General features: G+C 42.7%; 1 protein-coding gene across 2 annotated transcripts in view; it reads right to left on the minus strand.

The window, feature by feature from the left end:
- The window catches only part of LOC141098592 (cytochrome P450 2K1-like), an 88,276-nt gene extending 66,486 nt beyond the window's left edge, over positions 1-21,790 (minus strand). Inside the window, exons 1-2 of one of the 2 annotated variants that reach the window (XM_073586510.1) lie at positions 21,619-21,790; positions 3,898-4,094 (exon numbers count right to left, since the gene is read on the minus strand). In XM_073586510.1, the coding sequence (XP_073442611.1) occupies positions 3,898-4,080 (183 nt within the window). In that variant the 5' untranslated portion in view covers positions 4,081-4,094; positions 21,619-21,790. The remainder of the gene's footprint in view (positions 1-3,897; positions 4,095-21,618) is intronic. The other variant, XM_073586509.1, reaches the window with a different exon arrangement.
- Between the last annotated feature and the right edge of the window lie 510 nt (positions 21,791-22,300).

A 22,300-nucleotide genomic window follows, 5' to 3' on the forward strand; every position in this document is an offset into this window, starting at 1 on the left:
TATCCAATTGGCTCCAAATTTATTCTGCAGCAGGACAATGACCCCAAACATCCAACCAATGTCATTAAGAGCAATCTTCAGTGTAAAGAAGAACAAGGGGTCCTGGAATTGTTGATATGGCCCCCACAGAGCCTATATCTGTCTCTTCATGCAATCCAAGATTCGATGGTGTTGAGAAGGATTTGTGGAAGCCTTTGTCCACAAGAGATCTGAGGTTTGTTCTCCAAGATGCTTAAAACAACCTTCCTGCAGAGAACCATCAAAAACTGTGTGTAAGTGTACTTAAATGAATTGATGTTCTTTTGAAGGAGAAGGGCAGTCGACCCAAATATTGACTTGATTTAGATTCATTTATTGTTCCTTCACGTTGCATTTTCTTGATTTACTTTTCAGCTTTTTTTCCCGCACTTGCCTAAGGCTAAGTGCAGACGTACTTTTTAGCCCTGCGGATTTTTCCGCGCAGAATTGAAGAAATCCGCAGGTCAAATGACCGGCATTTTTTCTGCGGATTTCTTCCTTTTTTCTTGCGGTTTTCTTGCTGTTTTTGTGCGGTTTCCCCCTGCGGATTTGGAGAATGGAGCAGGTGGAAAACCGCACAAAAGAAGTGACATGCTGCATATTTTGAACCACAAGAAAACCGCGCTGAAAAATCCGCAGCGTCTGCACAGCGTTTTTTTTTCCAATTGACTAACATGCTACTGGACATCACAATGCAGATATGCAACGTTTCTGCGCGGTAAAATCCGCTGCGGATCCGCTGGATATCTGCATCGTGTGCACATGGCCTAACACTTTTGCACAGTACAGTATTTCTTGTACTTTTTGGCTTTCTTTGCAGGATATACATTAGCACTGAAGCATGATGTAATTTACCTCCATATAACCCCAGCATAGATAGGGCTGATGCATAGCCAGATTTTCTTTCACAAAATTTTGTCTACATCCCTAGTCCTTTATGTAAATAACATGTCAGTGGTGTGTTCAGGTTGCCCCAGAGTCAACGTGAACTTTTTATTAAAGAGCTTCCCATTATTAAGCAATGACTCATAATAATTAGACTTGTTGGAGTGCCAAAAGAACGACCAGTGCTCAAATCACAGAGATAGTTCTATAATTAGCCAGATTTACCGAATAATAATAATAAGTTTTATTTCTATAGCGCCGACATATTCCGCAGCACTTTACATTTCAGAGGGGACTTGTACAGACAATAGACATTACAGCATAACAATAATCACATACAGTAGATTATAACAAATAACAAGAGGAAAGAGGGCCCTGCTCGCAAGCTTACTATCTATGAGGAAAGAGGTAGACACGAAAGGTGGGTGGTAACAGTTGCCCTGATTGTATGGACCAGCCATAATGTTAAGTGTGTATCAGTACAGACACAGAGGGCTAATAGATGCATAAAGCATGTGGGAACATGATGCGGGGAACCTGGTTATGGTAAAAACTTTTGGCTGTGCCACACAGGGATAGATTAGGTTAATGTGTTGAGGCGATAGGCCAGTCTGAATAAATGCGTTTTTAGGGCACGCTTAAAATTGCAGGGATTGGGGACGAATCATGTTGACCTGGGAAGTGCATTCCAAAGAATTGGCGCAGCACATGTATAGTCTTGGAGACGGGAGTGGGAGGTTCTGATTATTGAGGATGCTAACCTCAGGTCATCAGCAGAACTGAGGGCGCGGGTAGGGTGGTGTTCTGAAACAAGGGAGGAGATGTAGGGTGGTGCTGAGCCATGGAGGGCTTTGTGGGTGAGGGTAATAAGTTTGTACTGGATTCTGGAGTGGATGGGTAGCCAGTGTAATGACTGGCACAAGGTAGATAATATTAAGAGAATGACGTGCACTCTGTCTTAAAGAAAAATGGTGCTGGCTGAACACAGAATCCAGTATATAGTAGAAAATCAGCCGCACTCAAAGGATAATGGTGCAACCATAAGTATATCTTTATCGTTTTTTTTCTTTTTTCAAATAAACATCACCAGGTGCATTGGAGTGAGTGATACAAAAGACTTGTGGATGAAGAGGTTGAGATTATCTCCTTATAATGGGAGTGGACCAGGTGTTCCAGGAGTTTAGAGATGAAGGGAAGATTATAGACAGGTCTTTAGTTAGCGGCACACTTTTGGTCAAGGGATGGTTTTTTAAGTAGTGGATGTATGATGGCATGCTTAAATGAGGAGGGAAAGATACCAGAAGAGAGAGAGGTTAAATATTTTAGTTAGGTGAGGGGTGACAGCAGGGGAAAGGGACTGGAGGAGAGGTGACGGAAATGGGTCACTGGTGCAATTGGTTGGGCGAGAAGATGCAAGTAGCCTGCTTACTTCTTCTTCTGTGACTGGTTAAAAATCAGAGAGTGAGCTAGATGCAGTGGGGGAGGGAGGACAGTGCATGGTATGAGGTGATTGGGAAATAATTTCCTGTCGGATCTGGTCAATTTTTTCTTTGAAGTAATTGGCCAGATCGTCAGCTCGAAGCTCCGTGGTTGGGGCCTGTACTCTTTGGTTGAGTAGAGAATGAAAAGGGGCAATTTTGAGTTGAATTTCCTGATATTTGTGTTTTCACATTAATTTGAATATTCAAAGATTACATTCGCAGTTCACAAAAAAACTTTTTCAGCACCTTTTCCCACACAGTTGATGTATCAGAGATGCATCATTTTGCTTTGCCATGCGGCCTCCCCATAAAGCCCTACAGCTATAACATCTAGCAGATTATCACACCTGTACAGTGGTGGTCAGTACCTGGAACATCACAAACCAGTGGTTCCCAGTGGCACACAGTTTGTACAGCAGAGTTGTTTTTCATCTCCAGAGTTACTGGGTAAGTCTCCCTTTTGGTTTAAGGTTTTATGGACAGCAGGGTCCTATTCCTCTCTTTCACCTCAAATTCAGCCCTCATGTTTCCCCAACAGATCGTGTTTTCAGGACTTCCTTAGTATTACACAGTTGAGGAACCTTGTGGCAATTTCTGATGCTTTGATAATAATTCCATCACCTGTACAATGCTAAGGAAATCCTGAAAACATGACCTGTTGGTGGACGTTGAGGAATGGCTTTTAAGAACATTGGTTTAAAAGACTGCCTCATGATGATCAACTGAAAATAATGACCTTGATTCGTCAGTGTTTGTCCCAGAAAACTGGTGAAAAACACTTTGAAAAGTCACAAAAAAATATCCTCAACGAGGAGCTGCACAAAATTTTTTTAGACTCTTGGAGTTTTCACTACAGTTTTGGGCAGCTCCATCAAAATGGTAAGAGCTGGAGAAGAGTCGGGGCGGGATGGGAAAACACCAGCCTATAAATTTCAAATAGGCATGTGTCTCGTCTTGAATTTAGGGCATCATGTTACTGATTGCCGCTCATTAAGACTGGTGTATGAAACACCAATCTTATTAAATCAGAGTCAAAGTGTTTTGAAGGGACATTAGTATAAGTGAATGATTAAGCTATTCTGGTTTCTAAGACATTCTGAAATAAATTCAGGAAAACTTTTGTAGGTGGGTAGACCTTGGAGGAGTGTTTCTTTTCATGAAGCTTCTCCTGGAAGGATTTGATTGAGATTTTGTCCTAATTAGTTTTTTGCAGCCTTCTGATTTGATGATGCATTGTTGGGAGCAGATCACATCAAGATCCAAGAAATGTGATTGGACTTTGATTTTCCACCAGGCTTTTTTTTAAAACTTTATTCTTCACTAAAAATCAAACACTTAAAAACTTCTCAAATAAACAGTAAAGTGGATTTCCCTTAGATATAACTAGGAATAGTTTTCCAAAACAATTTTGAAATGGTTTCTAGATGGTCAAACAAGCAATCGAGTCAAATGAATGAATAAATAGATAATCATTAACTTGAATCTATAAAAGTCAATGATCATCAGATCTTACCTCCTGAAATGATAAGTAAGGCTTATGTACATCCAGTTCTGGAATATTTCCAATGATTGGCCATGGTTTTGGACCAGGAGGATAATTCGGGTGAACATGTTCCTTCTGTTTATATATAACAGTTGCCAAAAAAATAAATGTTATGATGGACAAAAGAACTGTGACTGGATCGAGGGGCAACATGTTCTCAGAAGAACCTGTGGTGGAGAAATGAGAGTCTCACATTACAGTGTCATGTCATGTGCAGTATCTTCTTAACCATTGATGATGACAGGATCTTGTAGGAAGATTGGCAGATTTAGACCTATGTCTCATTCACATGCTGCATACAGGGTGACCTTACGTGAACAGAATTATTTTGAAGACAAATTTTTTCGTGTTTGGCACTTGAACAAAGTAAAAGTTTCCCATTCCCTGCAGTTACAATAAAGGGGTTGCCTCTCTCATAAAAGAAATGACTCTTGAGTTCATAAAGGGAATCTGTCAGCTTGAAATCCGCTGCCTCAGAGTAACTCTTGACTCGGCCCTGTCCTTCAAACCACACATCCAAACTCTTGTCACCTCCTGTCACCTCCAACTCAAAAATATTTCCAGAATCCGTCCCTTCCTCAGCCCTCAATCTACTAAAACTCTCGTACATGACCTCATCATCTCCCGCCTTGACTACTGCAACACTCTCCTCTGTGGCCTCCCTGCTAACTCTCTTGCACCACTTCAGTCTGTCCTCAGTTCTGCTGCCTGACTAATCCACCTCTCTCCTCACTACTCCCTTGTCTCTCCCCTCTGCAAATCCCTCCACTGGCTCCCAATTCCCCACGAATCCAGTTCAAACTACTAACACTGACCTACAAAGCCATCCACAACCTTTCCCCTCCCTATATCTCTGAACTAATCTCCCAATATCTTCTCTCACGTAATCTTCGATCCTCCCAAGACCTCCTACTCTACTCCACACTTATCCGTTCCTCACACAACCGCCTCCAAGATTTCTCCCGAATATCCCGTATCCTCTGGAATTACATGCCTCAACACGTCCGATTATCCATCACCCTCGGATCCTTCAAACGGAACCTGAAAACGCATCTTTTCATTAAAGCTTACAGACTGCAATAACCATTCTGCCGCCTCACCACCGCCCGAGCTGCTGCCTCACCACCGCCCGAGCTGCTGCACCCCCGACCTTCTGTCTCTTCCCCACTATCCCGTAGAATGTAAGTCCGCAAGGACAGGGTCCTCTCCCCTCTGTACCAGTCTGTCATTGTAAATTTGTTTACTGTTAATGATATCTATAACTTTGTATGTAACCCCTTCTCATGTACAGCACAATGGAACCAATGGCACTATAGAAATAAATATTAATTAATAGTAATAATAATAATAATGGCTTGATTTCACCCCACCCAAAAAAACTATTTATTTATATCTGCATGTAGCTCTTTCAAAGACAATTCAAATAAACCTTTACATTGCCAGTGCTTTCGTCCATTACTGAGAAATTAGATTTTGAATGGATATGTAAATGAGGCTAAAGGACTATTGCAGATCTCTAGCCTCTGTCACTCCAGCTCTATTCTTTGACATCTCCACCTACTCCTGCTTGACTGACAGCCTCTATGCTGTGTGACATCACACCAAAGAGTCATCAGTTAAGTAGAAGGAGGTGACGCCGGGAGGAGAATAGAGCTGGAATGACAGAGGCTTTAGATATATCATAGTATTTCAGCCTCATTTGCATATAAATTTAAATGCTGATTTCTCAGTAAAGGAAGAATGGACTGGCCACATAAAGTATTGCTGGATTTGTCTTTGAAAGAGCTGCATGAGCATATAAATAGTTTGGGGGTGAAATTACAAAAAAAAAAATAAGACAATATTCTAAATATCAGTTATTCTAATGCATCCTCTTTTTGTATACAGTGAAGGAAATCATTATTTCATCTCTTGCTGATTTTGTAAGTTTGCCCACTGACAAAGACATGAACAGTCTATAATTTTAAGGGTAGGATAATTTTAACATTGAGAGAGAGAGCATATAAAAAATAAAATCCCAAAAATTACATGGTATAAATGATATAAATTTATTTTCATTTTGCAGTGAGAAATAAGAATTTGATTCCTCTAGAAAACAAGACTTAATACTTGGTGGCAAAACCCTTGTTGGCAAGCACAATGTCTCAATCGTAGATTGTGGAACCACTGTGCCACAGCCACGGAGAGCCTGGAGGTGCGTGACTAAGCAATCACCTGATATAATCACTAGAGCCTCTCATGGTGAGGTTAGACTTGGCTCTCGATGAATGCCAGAATTCACTCCAGGACTGACCTACGGTCGTGCAGCAGCTGGACCCAGAAGGATAGGCTGGATGGAGCAACAGACAGAGCTTGCATCAGTGTGCAGCTGACCAAGTTCATATCTGAGTGCAGCAGTGTTTTTGTGTCAGAGTACAGCAGACAGAGTTAGAGTCAGAGTGCAGCAGACAGGACTTGCACTAGAGAGCAGCAGACAGGATTTGCATCAGAGTGCAGCAGGCAGGATTTGCATCAGAGTGCAGCAAGCAGGAATTACACTTAGAGTGCAGGAGGCAGGATTTGCATCAGAGTGCAGCAGGAAACATTTGCATCAGAGTGCAGCAAGCAGGATTTGCATCAGAGTGTTGCAAGCAGAATTTGCATCAGAGTGCAACAGACAGGATTTGTACTGGTATATGACCTTAAACAACTTAGACTGAAACAGGAAGGCTGCTCAGGCACCTCCCCAGTGGGGAGGAAGCAATATATACCTAATGTCCCACAGCTATTGGCTGGGGAGGAAATAGCAAGTGCACACGCTGACCCTTTAAGAGGGCGGGAGTGTATGCGCGCATGTCCTAAAGATATGGTTAGAAGACTGGCTGGAAGCATGCACAGCATGGGGAAGAGAAGAAATGACTGCAGTACGGGTGAGTCAAGAGACACGATGGAGACCCCGCCTGCGGCTGTCAGAGCAGGACTCCGGTGTGGTGCTAACACGCAGCAGTCAGATGTTTTTTGTAGTTGTTTATGAGATTTGCGCACATGTCAGGAGGAATTTTGGTCAACTCCTCTTTCCAGATCATCTCTAAATCTTTAAGATTTTGAGGCTGTTGCTTGGAAACTTGGAGCGTCACCTCCCTGCATAAGTTTTCTATGGGATTAATGTCTGGAGACTGGCTTGGCCACTCCATGACCTTAATGAGCTTCTTTTTGAGCCACTCCTTTGTTGCCTTGGCTGTATGTTTTGGGTCATTGTCTTGCTGAAGAGACCCGGCCACGACCCATTTTTAATGTCCTGGCAGACGGAAGGAGGTTGTCACTCAGGATTTTACAGGACATGTCTCCATCCATTCTCTCTTTGATGCGGTGAATTAGTCCTATGCCCTTAGCAGACAAACACCCCATAACATAATGTTTCCCCCTGCTTGCTTGACAGTGGGGACAGTGTTCTTTGGGTCATAGGCAGCATTTCTCTTTCTCCAAACATGTCGAGTTGAGTTAATGCCAAAGAGCTCAATTTTTGTCTCATCTGACCAGAGCTCCCAATCACTCACAGAATCATCCAGATGTTCATTGGCAAACTTCAGACGGGCCTGCACAGATGCCTTTTTGAGCAGGGAGACCTTTCAGGCACTGCAGGATTTTAAACCTTTACGGCATAATGTGTTACCATTGGTTTTCTTGGTGACTGTAGTTCCAGCTGCCTTGAGATTAGTTAACAAGTTTGCCAAGTGTAGTTTTAGGCTGATCTCTCAACTTCCTCATGATCAAGGATAGCCCACGAGGTGAGATTTTGTGTGGTGCCCCAGATCGATCTCAATTGACAGTCATTTTGTATATCTTCCATTAACTTACTATTGTACCAACAGTTGTCTCCTTCTCACCCAGTGCCTTATGTATGATTTTGTAGCCCATTCCAGCTTTGTGCATGTCTATGATCTTGTCCCTGACATCCTTATAAAGCTCTTTGATCTTGCTCATGTTGTAGAGGTTAGAGTCTGACTGATTAATCATAGAATCGTAAAATTGGAGGGACCTCCTGGGCCATCTGGTCCAACCCCCTGCTCAAAGCAGGATTCGCTAAATCATCCCAGACAGATATCTGTCCAGCCTCTGTTTGAAGACTTCTATTGAAGGAGAACTCACCACCTCTCGTGGCAGCCTGTTCCACTCACTGATCACTCTAACTGTCAAAAAGTTTTTTCTGATATCTAATCTGTGTCTCCTCCCATTCAGTTTCATCCCATTGCTTCTAGTCTTTCTTTGTACAAATGAGAATAAAGATGATCCTTCTGCAATCTGACAGCCCTTGAGATAGACTGACCAAAGAGGAGTAGAGGGCAATAATGACTTCACGTGATCTAGACTGTATGCTTCTGTTAATACATCCTAGAATTGCATTTTGCTGCTGCATCACACTGTTGACTCATATTCAGTCTGTGATCTATTAGTATACCCAAGTCTTTTTCACATGTGCTGTTGCTTAGCCCTATACCTCCCATTCTGTATATGCTTTTTCATTTTTATTGCCCAGATGTAGTACTTTGAATTTTTCCCTGTTAAAAACTATTCCGTTAGTTGCTGCCCACTGCTCCAGTTTATTTATATCTTTTTGAATCCTCTCTCTCTCTTCTCTAGTATTAGCTATCCCTCCTAGCTTTGTGTCATCAGCATCAGGACATGTGCTGGATGCGGCATTTTAACGTGCCCTCCTAACGCACAGAAATGCAAAATGTTGCGTTCCCGTACGGTTGGTGGGCACGTCAAAACACCGCATGCGGATGCATCCACATGCAGCGCATGTCCCTGCGTACCCAGTGTTAAAGAAAGGTACGCAGGATGATGCAGGATGCATGTGGAAGTAGGCGGAGCTTAAGGCAGGAATTACACAGCCATACACATGTACTAGTTGGGTTTGTGGGTTAACAAACTCTAATAAGTATGGTCATTCTCAGTGACATTATTGATCTCCAGCACAAGACAAATGCAGTCAGATGGACCTTGGTTGTTATTTGTGTTGTAGTTAATATTTTACTACGTTGTTTTATCTCTTACCACCGCTTAAAAATGTATTTTATGCTAATTACATCATACTTTTATGTAAAACTGTATTGCAGTATTTAAAAAAACAACTCTGGTGCAATATGTTTACAAAGGTACTGTATTTGCTGTTATTATTATAGATGGGCGAACTGAAACAGTAAAGTTTGTCATCCATACCGAACACCAACGGTTCAGGCATGGACTCTGAAATGGACTTCACCAGGTAGTCCATATTACTGTTCTGGTTCAGCTGACAGAACACCGGGTGTTTGTCGCGCCGTTATGTGTACGACACCACTGAAAACTCAAGTTCTGATTGGCGATAGAATAATCCCCGCCAATCAGACATCCGCAATTCTCATGCTGTCAAAAGACAGCGTGTGCGCGCAGCTGTGATTGAAGGTAAAAAAATTACCTCCAGTCACTGGTGTCGACAGATGGGACAACTGCTTCCATCAGCTGCCGCCTGCTGTCGCTAATAACAGCGAGAGCAGGAGCGGCTGATGGGAGTATTCATCGGCTGGCTCTTGCACCGTAAATAAATAAAAAAAAGTGGTGTGGGTTCCCCTGTATTTTTGAAAACCAGCCATGCAAAACTCACAGCTTGGGGCTGCAACCCTCAGCTGTCAGCTTCATCATGGCTGGATATCAAGAATAGAGGAGTCCCCACACCATAATTTAAGATTTTTTAAATAAATAATTTTAAAAAATGCATTGGGTAACCCATTTTTGACAACCAGCCTTGCTAAAGAAGACAGCTGGGGTCTAGTATCTGAACCCAAACTTTTTGCAACTATACGGCCGAACCTGACAGACCCGAACATCCAGGAGTCCGCCCATCTCTATTTATTATTATTATTATTATTATTATTAACTAGCTGAAGAGCCTGGCGCTGCCCGGGCATAGTAACTAACTGTGGTTAGTTATAGCAAATTATAATTATCCTCCATCCCATAGTCCCGTGCCCATATACCCATCATACATATCCACGATCCCTTAGGCCCGTGCCCATATACCCATCATACATATCCTCCATCACATAGTCGAGTGCCCATATACCCATCACACATCCTCCATCCCATAGTCCCATGCCCATATACCCATCATACATATTCGCCATCCCATAGTCGAGTGCCTATATACCCATCACACATCCTCCATCCCATAGTCCCATGCCCATATACCCATCATACATATTCGCCATCCCATAGTCGAGTGCCCATATACCCATCACACATCCTTCATCTCATAGTCCCGTGCCCATATACCCATCATACATAGCCTCCATCCCATAGTCCCGTACCCATATACCCATCATACATATCCGCCATCCCATAGTCTCGTGCCCATATACCCATCATACATATCCTCCATCACATAGTCCAGTACCCATATACCCATCACATATCCTCCATCCCATAGTCCCATGCCCATATACCCGTCATACATATCCTCCTTCCCATAGTCCAGTGCCCATATACCCATCACACATCCTCCATCCCATAGTCAACCATTATGACATTATAATGAGCGGTGGGGCTTGCAACCTATGGTGACATCAGCATCGCCATGGCAACCATTATGACCTCATAATGAGGGGCGGGGCTTGACACACACTTTTTCCCCATTATGCAGATAGGGGCAAAATTGTTTGATGAATTGGAACGCGCGGGGTTAAAATTTTGCCTCACAACATAGCCTAGGACACTCTCGGGGTCCAGACGTGTGACTGTGCCAAATTTTGTGGCTGTAGCAGCGACGGTGCGGATGCCAATCCCGGACATACACACACACATACATACATATATACATACATACACTTGAGCTTTATATATTAGATATAAATAATAATTATTAATAATTAATAATAATAGCCACAGTGGGGAAAAATTTATTTAGTCAGCCATCAATTGTGTAAGTTCTCCCACTTAAAAAGATGAGAGAGGCCTGTAATTGACATCATAGGTAGACCACAACTATGAGAGTCAAAATGAGAAAACAGATCCAGAAAATCACCTTGTCTGATTTGGCAAAATTTGTTTTTCAAATTATTGTGGAAAATAATTATTCGGTCACCTAAAATCATGCAAGATTGCTGGCTCTCACAGACCTGTAACTTCATCTTTAAGAGGCTCCTCTGTCCTCCACTCATTACCTGTAGTAATGGCACCTTTTTGAACTTGTTATGAGTATAAAAGACACCTGTCCACAATCTCAAACAGTCACACTCCAAACTTCACTATGGTGAAGAGCAAAAGCTGTCGAAAGACACTAGACACAAACTTCAAGCCCTACTTCAGGCTGGGAAGACTGAATTTGCAATAGGCAAGCAGTTTGGTGTGATAAAATCAACTGTGGGAGCAATAATAAGAAAATGGAAGACATAAAAGACCACTGATAATCTCAATCGATCAGGGGCTCCACGCAAGATCTCACCCCATGGAGTCAAAATAATCACAAGATAGTGTGCCTGTAGCCTGTCAATATCAGTGGTCATAACCATGGATACCTAAACTACTGCAGAAGAAATGTATTACATTTTAAAGTGGAGATATTTATTATTATTATTATTATTATTATTATTATTATTATTAATCCTACTACATATTTGGATAGGATAATGAAAAAGGGAATACCCCTTTGATGAAAATAACAGGCATGATGCACATTTATTCAGGAAAAAAAGGATGAATATTCAGAATGTATGAACAGGCATTCACATATTTTTCATGAAAGTTTAGAGGTTAAAAATAACAGCAACTTAAAGCAACAATTGGTATTGTGAGGAGACTGCAGGCACGTAGGATGCAGTAACGGACTGTACACAGACCGAGGGTGAAAGGGGTTTTGTTGTGAGTTCATTTTCCCCTTTACCACTGAGGCCCGATGAACTCACTCTTCTAGTAAAGAAAGATAGTGAGCCTGATTATCAGGCATCTGGGTCTAATGATTATGATTGGCTGAGTGGAGTTTCTGACTGGATATAAGGCTGTCCACGCCCGTCTGCTCTGCGGGTGATTTCTCTGTGGATCCTTGGATACCAGTCTGAATTCCTGCTCTCCAAAAGCTAAGTTTTCTGCTCTTCCGTTTGCATTTGTACGTTGTTTTTGTTTTTGCTGGATTTCTGTCATTCCCTGCTGGGGTGATCTGAATTCCTTTAGCTCTGTCTTCAGAAAATACCTGAGTGCTGATATAGTTTTTGAAGCCTAGCTGCTTCAGGGCCTTTTTCCATATCAGCCTGTTGGCTTATGTCTTTTCAGGGTTTTAGCAGATTGCAGACAGCTCCTATCCTATCCTGTCCTATTTTGGTGAGTTTGGGCCCCATTGTTTGCTCAGCCTATCTTTCTATCTGTGTGTGTGTTTTTTCATCTTGCTTCACCGTCATTATATGTTGGGGGCTGCCTTTTACTTTGGGGTCTGCTCTGGGGCAGTTTAGTTTTCCTTTTCTGTCTTTAGGCTATTTAGTTTCTCCGGCTGTGATCGAGGGGTCTAGGGCACCGTAGGAACCCCCCACGGCTACTGCTAGTTGTGTTGTTAGGTTAAGGGGTCTGCAATCTGATAGTTGCCAACTTCTCCGGTTTTCTGGACTTAGCTGCTATTTTTGTGTCTGCCTCCTACGGTGACTCATTCATAACAGAATCACCCACCGAACCGCAGATCCTAGGGTACTCAATAGCAGGAAAGAATTGTAAAAAGTGTGTATATTTTTTCCTCTTTATCTCTGAGGCAGTAGGGGGATTTTTTTTTCTCTCAATGGAGATAAAGCAATTGTCTGATCGTGTGGAGCAGCTCGCTGCGGAAGTGCGGGGAATTTCCGCCTACCTTGCTCATTCTCATACTGCTGAACCAAAGATTCCCACACCTGATGTATTTTTTGGGGATCGGTCTAAATTTTTGAATTTCAAAAATAATTGTAAATTATTTTTTGCCTTGAAGCCTAACTCATCGGGGAGCTCCACGCAGCAGGTTAAAATTGTCATCTCTTTGCTGCGTGGCGATCCCCAGGATTGGGCGTTTTCTTTGAAACCTGATGATCCTATTCTGACTAGTGTGAACGCATTTTTTCAAGCCTTGGGGTTGTTGTATGACAAACCTAATGCCATTGATCAGGCTGAAAAGACCCTGCTGGCATTGAACCAGGGTCAAGATTCTGCAGAGTCGTACTGTCAAAAATTCCAAAAGTGGGCGGTACTTACTACCTGGAATGATAATGCCTTGGCTGCTCTCTTTCGGAAGGGGTTGTCAGAAGCCGTAAAAGATACTATGGTGGGATTTCCTGTTCCCTCTGGTCTTGACGATTCTATGTCATTAGCCATTCAGATTGATCGGCGTTTGCGCGAACGCAAAACTGCACGAGTGGTGTTGCCACTTGTTGAACGAGTGTCTGAGCCTATGCAATGTGATAGAGTTTTGTCCAGAGAGCAGCGTCAGGAGTTCAGAAGGCGTAATAAGTTGTGTTTTTTCTGTGGAGATGCCTCGCATATTATTTCTGTCTGTCCTAAACGAGAGAAACGCTTTGCACACACGTTTTCTGTTGGTGGTGTTCAACCTAAGTTTCTTCTGGCTATTACTCTGATCTGCTCCCTGTCCACATTTTTCGCCAAGGCTTTTGTGGATTCGGGAGCAGCTCTAAACCTAATGGACTTGGATTTTGCTAAACATTGTGGATTTCCGATGACACCTCTGCAGACGCCTATTCCTTTGAGGGGGATTGATGCTACTCCTTTGGCAAAAAATAAACCTCAGTTTTGGACCCAGGTGGTAATGCAGGTCGCCCCAGACCATCAAGAAAATTGCAGATTTTTGGTGTTGCATAATCTGCATGATACCATTGTTCTGGGGTTTCCCTGGTTGCAAATTCATAATCCAGTTTTGGATTGGAAATCTGTGTCTGTGGTGAGTTGGGGTTGTCGGTGTGCCTTTATTGAGGCTCCGGTGTTTTCCACCTCTCCTCAGTCGCATGATGTTCCTGATTATTTTGGCGGACTTTTATGATGTATTTAGTGAGAATGAGTCTGCGTCTCTGCCTCCTCATAGAAGTTATGACTGTGCAATTGAACTGAGCCCGGAGTGTAAATTCAACAAGGTTCGGCTCTTCAATTTATCTGTACCCGAGCACGAGGCTATGCGATCCTATATTAAGGAGGCGTTGGAGAAGGGTCATATTAGACCATCCTCGTCACCCTTAGGTGCCGGGTTTTTTTTGTAGCCAAAAAAGATGGATCATTAAGACCTTGTATTGATTATCGTGCCCTAAACAAAATTACTGTTAAATATCAGTATCCGTTACCCCTGATTTCGGATCTATTCTCTAGAGTTAAAGGTGCTTGTTGGTTTACCAAGCTTGACCTCAGGGGGGCGTATAATCTTATTCGCATTAAGCATGGGGATGAATGGAAGACGGCGTTTAATACTCCGGAGGGACATTTTGAGTACCTGGTGATGCCTTTTGGGCTCACTAATGCCCCTTCTGTCTTCCAGTGCTTCATGAACAATATTTTCCAAGATTTTGTCGATAAATTTTTGATTATCTATCTGGATGATATTTTGATCTTCTCCAAGGATTGGGATTCTCATGTGGAACATATTCAGACTGTGTTCCGGATCTTGTGGGAGAATTCCCTGTATGTCAAAGGATCTAAATGCCTTTTTGGAGTACAGAGGATTTCTTTTTTGGGATTTATTTTGTCTCCGTCAACTAATGAAATGGACCCGGCCAAGGTACAGGCCATTCACGATTGGGTTCAGCCCACTTCTTTGAAGGCCCTCCAGAAGTTTTTGGGTTTTGCTAATTTTTATCGGAAATTTATAGCAAAATTTTCTAGTATTGCCAAGCCATTGACTGATTTGACTAAGAAGGGTGCTGATGTGTTGAATTGGTCTCCAGAGGCTGTTTCTTCCTTTCAGGAGCTGAAGCGAAGATTCACCTCCGCCCCGGTTTTGCGGCAACCTGATGTCTCACTTCCGTTACAGGTAGAGGTGGATGCTTCTGAGATTGGTGCAGGAGCTGTTTTGTCCCAAAGGGATCCTGTAACATCTAAAATGAATCCCTGTGCTTTCTTTTCCCGAAAGTTCTCTCCATCTGAACGTAACTATGATGTGGGGAATCGGGAACTGTTGGCCATGAAATTGGCATTTGAGGAGTGGAGACATTGGTTGGAGGGAGCTAAGCATCAAGTCGTGGTCCTCACTGACCACAAGAATTTGATTTACCTAGAGTCGGCTAAGCGCTTGAACCCTAGACAGGCTAGGTGGGCCTTGTTTTTTACACGTTTTGATTTTGTGGTTTCTTTTCTTCCTGGAACTAAGAATGTCAAGGCAGACGCCCTCTCTAGGAGCTTCTTTGCTGATTCTCCTGTGGTGACCAAACCTGCTACCATCTTAGGCGAAGGGGTAGATCTTTCTGCCATCTCGCCCGATTTGAGATGTGCTCTGGAAGAGTTCCAGGAAGACAAACCTGAGCATTGTCCCAGTGGAAAGTTATATGTTCCTGACCAGTGGAAGAGGAGAGTGATGTGTGAAGTTCATTGCTCTGCTTTGGCTGGTCATCCAGGTATTTTTGGTACTAGAGATTTGGTGAGTCGGTCTTTTTTGGTGGCCCTCCTTGTCTCGTGATGTCAGGAATTTTGTGCAGTCCTGTGGGACTTGCTCCCGGTCAAAATCGTGTTCTCGCTCTAGTGGGCTGTTGATGCCTTTGCCTGTCCCCAAGAGGCCATGGACCCATATTTCAATGGATTTTATCTCTGATATGCCTGTCTCTCAGAGAATGACTGTTATTTGGGTGATTTGTGATAGATTCTCTAAGATGGTCCATCTTGTACCACTCCCTAAGTTGCCGTCTTCCTCTGAGTTGGTACCCCTGTTTTTGCAACAGGTGGTTCGCTTGCACGGGATTCCTGAGAACATTGTATCTGACAGAGGGGTTCAGTTTGTGTCTAGATTTTGGAGAACTTTCTGTTCCAAGCTGGGAATTCAGTTGTCCTTCTCCTCTGCTTTTCACCCTCAAACCAATGGGCAGACAGAGAGAACAAACCAGACCTTGGAGTCATATTTGAGATGTTTTATTTCCGCTGATCAGGATGATTGGGTTTCATTTTTGCCCTTGGCCGAATTTGCTTTAAATAATAGAGCTAGTTTTGCCACTTTGATGTCACCTTTTTTTTGTAACTTTGGGTTTCATCCTCGATTTTCTTCAGGGCAGGTGGAGCCCTCTGCCTGCCCAGGTGTTGACACTGTGGTGGAGAGAATGCACCAGATCTGGGACCAAGTGGTGGATAAGTTATCTCTCTCCCAGGAAAAGGCCCAGCGGTTTTCCAACCGACATAGGACCATTGGTCCCCAGTTTAAGGTTGGTGATATGGTGTGGTTATCATCAAAAAATATTGCTATGAAGGTGGCTTCTCCTAAGTTTAAGCCTAGATTTATTGGACCTTACAAGATTTTGAAGATTATTAATCCAGTCTCTTTTCGTTTGGCTCTTCCTGTCACATTTAAAATCCATAATGTGTTCCATAAGTCTTTGTTGAAGAGGTTTGTTGAACCTGTTGTTCCTGGGGTGGCACCTCCAGACCCTGTATTGGTTGAAGGTAACATGGAATATGAGGTAGAGAAGGTACTGGATTCCCGTCTGGCTAGACGGAGACTCCAGTATTTGGTTAAATGGAAGGGTTATGGTCAGGAGGATAATTCCTGGGTCTCTGCCTCTGATATTCATGCCAAAAGATTGGTGCGTGCCTTTCATCAGGCTCACCCTGATCGCCCTGGTGGCGTGGTTGAGGGTTCGGTGACCCCTCCTCAAGGGGGAGGTACTGTTGTGAGTTCATTTTCCCCTTTACCACTGAGGCCCGATGAACTCCCTCTTCTAGTAAAGAAAGATAGTGAGCCTGATTATCAGGCATCTGGGTCTAATGATTATGATTGGCTGAGTGGAGTTTCTGACTGGATATAAGGCTGTCCACGCCCGTCTGCTCTGCGGGTGATTTCTCTGTGGATCCTTGGAGACCAGTCTGAATTCCTGCTCTCCAAAAGCTAAGTTTTCTGCTCTTCCGTTTGCATTTTTACGTTGTTTTTGTTTTTGCTGGATTTCTGTCATTCCCTGCTGGGGTGATCTGAATTCCTTTAGCTCTGTCTTCAGAAAATACCTGAGTGCTGATATAGTTTTTGAAGCCTAGCTGCTTCAGGGCCTTTTTCCATGTCAGCCTGTTGGCTTATGTCTTTTCAGGGTTTTAGCAGATTGCAGACAGCTCCTATCCTATCCTGTCCTATTTTGGTGAGTTTGGGCCCCATTGTTTGCTCAGTCTATCTTTCTATCTGTGTGTGTGTTTTTTCATCTTGCTTCACTGTCATTATATGTTGGGGGCTGCCTTTTACTTTGGGGTCTGCTCTGGGGCAGTTTAGTTTTCCTTTTCTGTCTTTAGGCTATTTAGTTTCTCCGGCTGTGATCGAGGGGTCTAGGACACCGTAGGAACCCCCCACGGCTACTGCTAGTTGTGTTGTTAGGTTCAGGGGTCTGCAATCTGATAGTTGCCAACTTCTCCGGTTTTCTGGACTTAGCTGCTATTTTTGTGTCTGCCTCCTACGGTGACTCATTCATAACAGGGTTTATTACACAGTAGAAACTCCACGCAGGGAGAAAACAGAGGGATGATATTCCCTAATACAGCAAAGGCTAATGGGGATAACGTAAGGAACAGGGACAAGTACAGCCGACAATACAATAAAATACAACTTGTCCCTCAGGCGCCATTCACGGTTGAACTTCTGTCTGTGGCTGGTACTGCCTAGATTGCAATGCAGTGTGGGTCTGTCACAATCTTGAGGTAAATGAGGTAGTATCGTTTGACGTTCGCAGTGTCCTCCTGTGGTCCTGACGATGGTGGCGAATCCTTGGGATCCTGATGCGGGTCTTGGGTCCAGCAGATGAGGTGATGAAGAGGGATACGTCCTTATCCTCAGCGGTGAGTGTCCCAACACTACGGAGATTTGCAGCGCTGCCCAAACACAGTTTACAATGGGCAGCCCGGTTTGCAGTGCCGAATCAACACACGCCTAAGTCCCGTTCACAGACGTTGTCTCTCACGGTCAGTACTGTCAGCTTGGGCAGCCGTGGCAGCGTTGTTGGCTGTGTCGGCGGTCTCAGCAAGGGCAGTGATGTCGGCTGGGACTGCGGTGTCCGAGCAGTACTCAGTCGATGGTCTCCTGTCAAAGCGCTCTGCCATCCCAGGCTCTGCTCTGCCCAGACGCCTCTCAGCTGATTTTACCTCACAGGCGTCCCGTGCCCCCCGAAGTTCCCGCCCAATCTGTCTGGTCACTCGCGCGCTGCAGCTCTGTCTGCTTAGCCACACCCTCTTTTCTCAAACACTGAGTACGGTCTGGAGTCTCAAGCTTTCTACCCCGCAATATAGGTGACAGCCCCGACGGTTCCAGACCCTTCATGGAGGAGACATGCCTAGTTAGTTCCTTCCCCTTACAGTATCAATAAGGAAATTACTAACATGGTAGGATCCTACTACTTGAAAAACCTATACAAACAGAAAATGGTGCCAAGAGGGATCAAGATTAAGAAGATTACCACCACCACCATATATGGAGGATTTTGTCAAACACTGAAATTCTAAGTAAATATTGTTTCACCTTATGGATTTACTTATTTTTCAAGAGGAAGCTGAACTGATCAATATTAAAACTGAAATAAAAAACTGTATGACCAACTGTTGCCATTTACGGATTCTTTAGAATTTCAAAAATTGGATCATAATTTGAAATTCAACAAGAAGACATTAGAATCTAGCATTACACGTCTCAAAGAAAATAAGTTTTAAGAGGACTAAGATAGTTATGACACTGACAGTGTATAGGAATGGTGATGATGGGATCCAGATGGTCTCTCCCCTAAATCTATCGTAAAAAAAGAGTCTCGGGAAAAAATAAAGAGGAAGATGGGAAAACACTTGTCGGTTTCAGTTCCACGCACATTGATAGCTCTAATTATATTTCAGATGATTCTAGGAGTAATTTTACTAGCAATATTGCAGGCAAGGAAATATAATTATCGTGAGAACAGAGACTGCAGAAAAATGTAAAAAAAACAATATTGAACAGGAGGTAAAAAAACATCACAAAAAGTTATCCACTAAGGATTCTCAGTTAGAGGAATTTGATGAGTGTAATGTTGTGAACTTAACACTGTATATTGTTGATGCTGCACAGATGTCTATTCTATCTAGGGGCTTGAATTCTGCACTATCCTATTCTTTTGACTAGTATAATATCATACTCGGTGTGAGCAGTCTCCCAAGAATCATTTTGGATTTTCTTGTTAAATATGTCCCACCTGGCAGGTCTTAATAAAAGATCAGATTTAAGTCTTAATGATTAACATCTTTTTTGAATTACAGTGTTTCATTTATGTATATTTGTTGCATATTTGTATACTTATTTATACGTGTTTCCATGATTTTGTTATGTTATTCATTCTCCCCTGATTGAAATTATAATTAAATCCTGAGCGCATATCCTATGTGGCAGGTTGATGTTTCCCAGGCTCAGACTAAGGACCGCACTGCTCAGAAACTAGTTACCCAGATGCCTGATTAGAAGTGCATCCATTCTCCACCATTGTGTTATGTATTTTTAATTATTTTTGTTGCTTCTCTTTACTATGCATAATTTTAATTTGAGCATTAAACCCATTATTTACGGAATACTACAAGTTCCGGCTTTTACGATGAACTACTTATATCATTACAGAGGGTTGTTTGCCATGACAGACAGGTGAGCTGATTGCCTTTTTTTGTTCTCTTTATGCTATGTGCACACATTGCGGATTGTATGCGTTTTTCTGGCGTTTTTCGCCGTGAAAACGCTTACACAACGCAACCCATTGAATTCAATGGGATTCCGCAATGCTGTGCTAATGCTGCATATTTTTCCGCGGCAGAATCGCATCAAGGAAAAATACGTAGCATGCTCAATCTTTTTGCAGAATCACGGCGATTCCGCACACATAGGAATGCATTGATCTGCTTACTTTCTCATGTGGCTATGCCCACCATGCGCAAGGTAAGCGTATCATGTGCAGATGGTACCCAGGGTCTGCAGGAGAGGAGACTGTCCTCCAGGCCCTGGGTACCATATCCCTGTTAAAAAAAGAATTAAAATAAAAAATTGTGATATTCTCACCCTCTGGCGGCCCCCGGAATCCTTCCCACCTCTCACCACGCTGCCAGCATCTTCTGGTCCAAGCGTTGCCTTGCGACAATGACCTGTGATGATGTAGCGGTCTCGCGTGATGCTACGTCATCTGGGATCACTGTCGCAAGGTATTGCTGGGAACGGGAATTGCTGGGAGCATTGCGAGGATTGTGAGGGCTGCAGGGGACGCCGGAAGGTGAGAATATCACCATTTTTTACTTTTTTTTATTATTTTTAACTATTTATATCTTTTTACTATTGATGCCGCATAGGCAGCATCAACAGTAAAAAGTTGGTCACACTTGTCAAGCACTATGCTTGACAAGTGTGATCAACCTGTCAATCACATTTCCAAGCGATGCTTGAAATCGGTGGAATGCGCAAAACGCTTGTTTTTTGCTGGAAAAACTCATGAGAATTCACATACATTTTAACCACGACGGGAGTTGCGGAAATATTGCGGAAATTTCCACAGCATTTCCGCACGTGTGCACATAGCCTGAAACTGTAAAAATAATATGGCTTAAAGAGGTTACAAATTCCCCATAAGTTGGTTTCCCACTCTTTGGAGAAGAACTGATTAAGAGTAAAAAGGTCTTCTGAACTTAATTCTTGATGACAAGGTGACCAATATCTTAGTGACCACTACCATTTGAGAAGTTGCTTAACATAGAATTTAATGAAGAGAGACGTAGACAGTTTCATCCGCCCCTTTACAAGCTTCCCATTCCTTGAATAACATGTTTTCTCTATAGTGAGACTTCCACCTAGGAGTGTCTCACATCTTAAGTTGTTATAGTAAGTTGTAAATCAGGTAAAATTATATATAACAGCAATAGAGAGATAACGTGATAGATAGATAGAGTGAGATAGGTACAACTGCCATACACATTAGATTGCTGCGGAACAAACAACCAACCAACACTACTGTGTTTTCTATGAGAAGCTCATCAGCTGACATGACTCCCAGTGGTTTATCTCCAGGAGAACCGTTCAATCATCAAGCCAAAATTGGACATACCTAATCAACCTCTTGCCCACAATTTAGTTGGCCGGTACTACAACAAACTAGACCATCATCCGAACCTTTCAATATCAGGGAATTCAGCTGGCAATTAGTCTAATGTGCATGAGGGCATTCAGTAAGTTATGATTTAAGAGGATGCTTTAATAGTCTTTCCTGTCAACTTGACTGAGCCCCTCAACTGTGAAACTGATGTGAGTAAAACAATGTGGATTAACTGCATCTTTGCCTTCTGCAGGCAAGCAGGTGGTTTGGTGAGTCTTGCTATAAAGCATCTCAGACCTCAGCATCTCAGAATCCCACAGATTGTAGTGGATGTAGCTTATTCTTAGACTGGACTAATATTAAGAAATGTATATCCATATCTGCTGACATCAAGTATAGAGTTCAGGTTGTTCACACACTGCTTTTGGGGTTAAAGAAGAATAAGACAGGAAAAAAAACTCACCTGAATCCCGATTCAAGAATCTCAATTTTCCAAAGATCTTGTGTAATTCAGTTCTGTGAATGGAAAACTGGAATCTGGTCTCTGAGTCTTAACCGCACGACTTACTCATTTGAACTGGAAACCTGCCAACTCTTCTAGGGAACACCTTAGGAGAGATGTAAGCAATGTGATCAACCTCGTTCGTCCTTTGGTAGATTCTTTTCTAAAGCTCACATTCCAAGCATGCTCAGCCCTGTTCTGTATATATTCACAATTTTTTATGCAGTGACAGAAGTCTGTCCAATGTTAATTCATAAAATCATTAGAAGACATCAGGAAAAGCTTTTTGGTTGGGTACCACTTGGTTGCAAAAAAAAAAAAAATGGAAGTTACTAAAAGAAATGAACAAATATTTTCAAAGACAATTTCGCAAGATTCATCAAACTTTTCCAGGATATATGCAAAGCCTCCAATTACTCTGTAAAACATATATGACACAATTCTCTTTTAGTCAAGCACCAATCTTCTTCACTACTATGCTGTCACACACTATCCATTTAGGTTCTTCAGTGTTTTATTGCTCTTTCACCCATTCTCTTTGACTAAGCTGTGACCTCTTCTCACTTTCCAGATTTGTCCCCAAAATTGCTGCCGTTTCTGCTTCTATACAGGTCATGACAGTCCCTCTCGATTGGCTGTGCTA

This window comes from Dendrobates tinctorius, unplaced genomic scaffold (assembly GCF_039654945.1).
Source record: "Dendrobates tinctorius isolate UK_male_01 unplaced genomic scaffold, ASM3965494v1 ptg000093l, whole genome shotgun sequence".
Classification (NCBI taxonomy): Eukaryota; Metazoa; Chordata; class Amphibia; order Anura; family Dendrobatidae; genus Dendrobates; species Dendrobates tinctorius.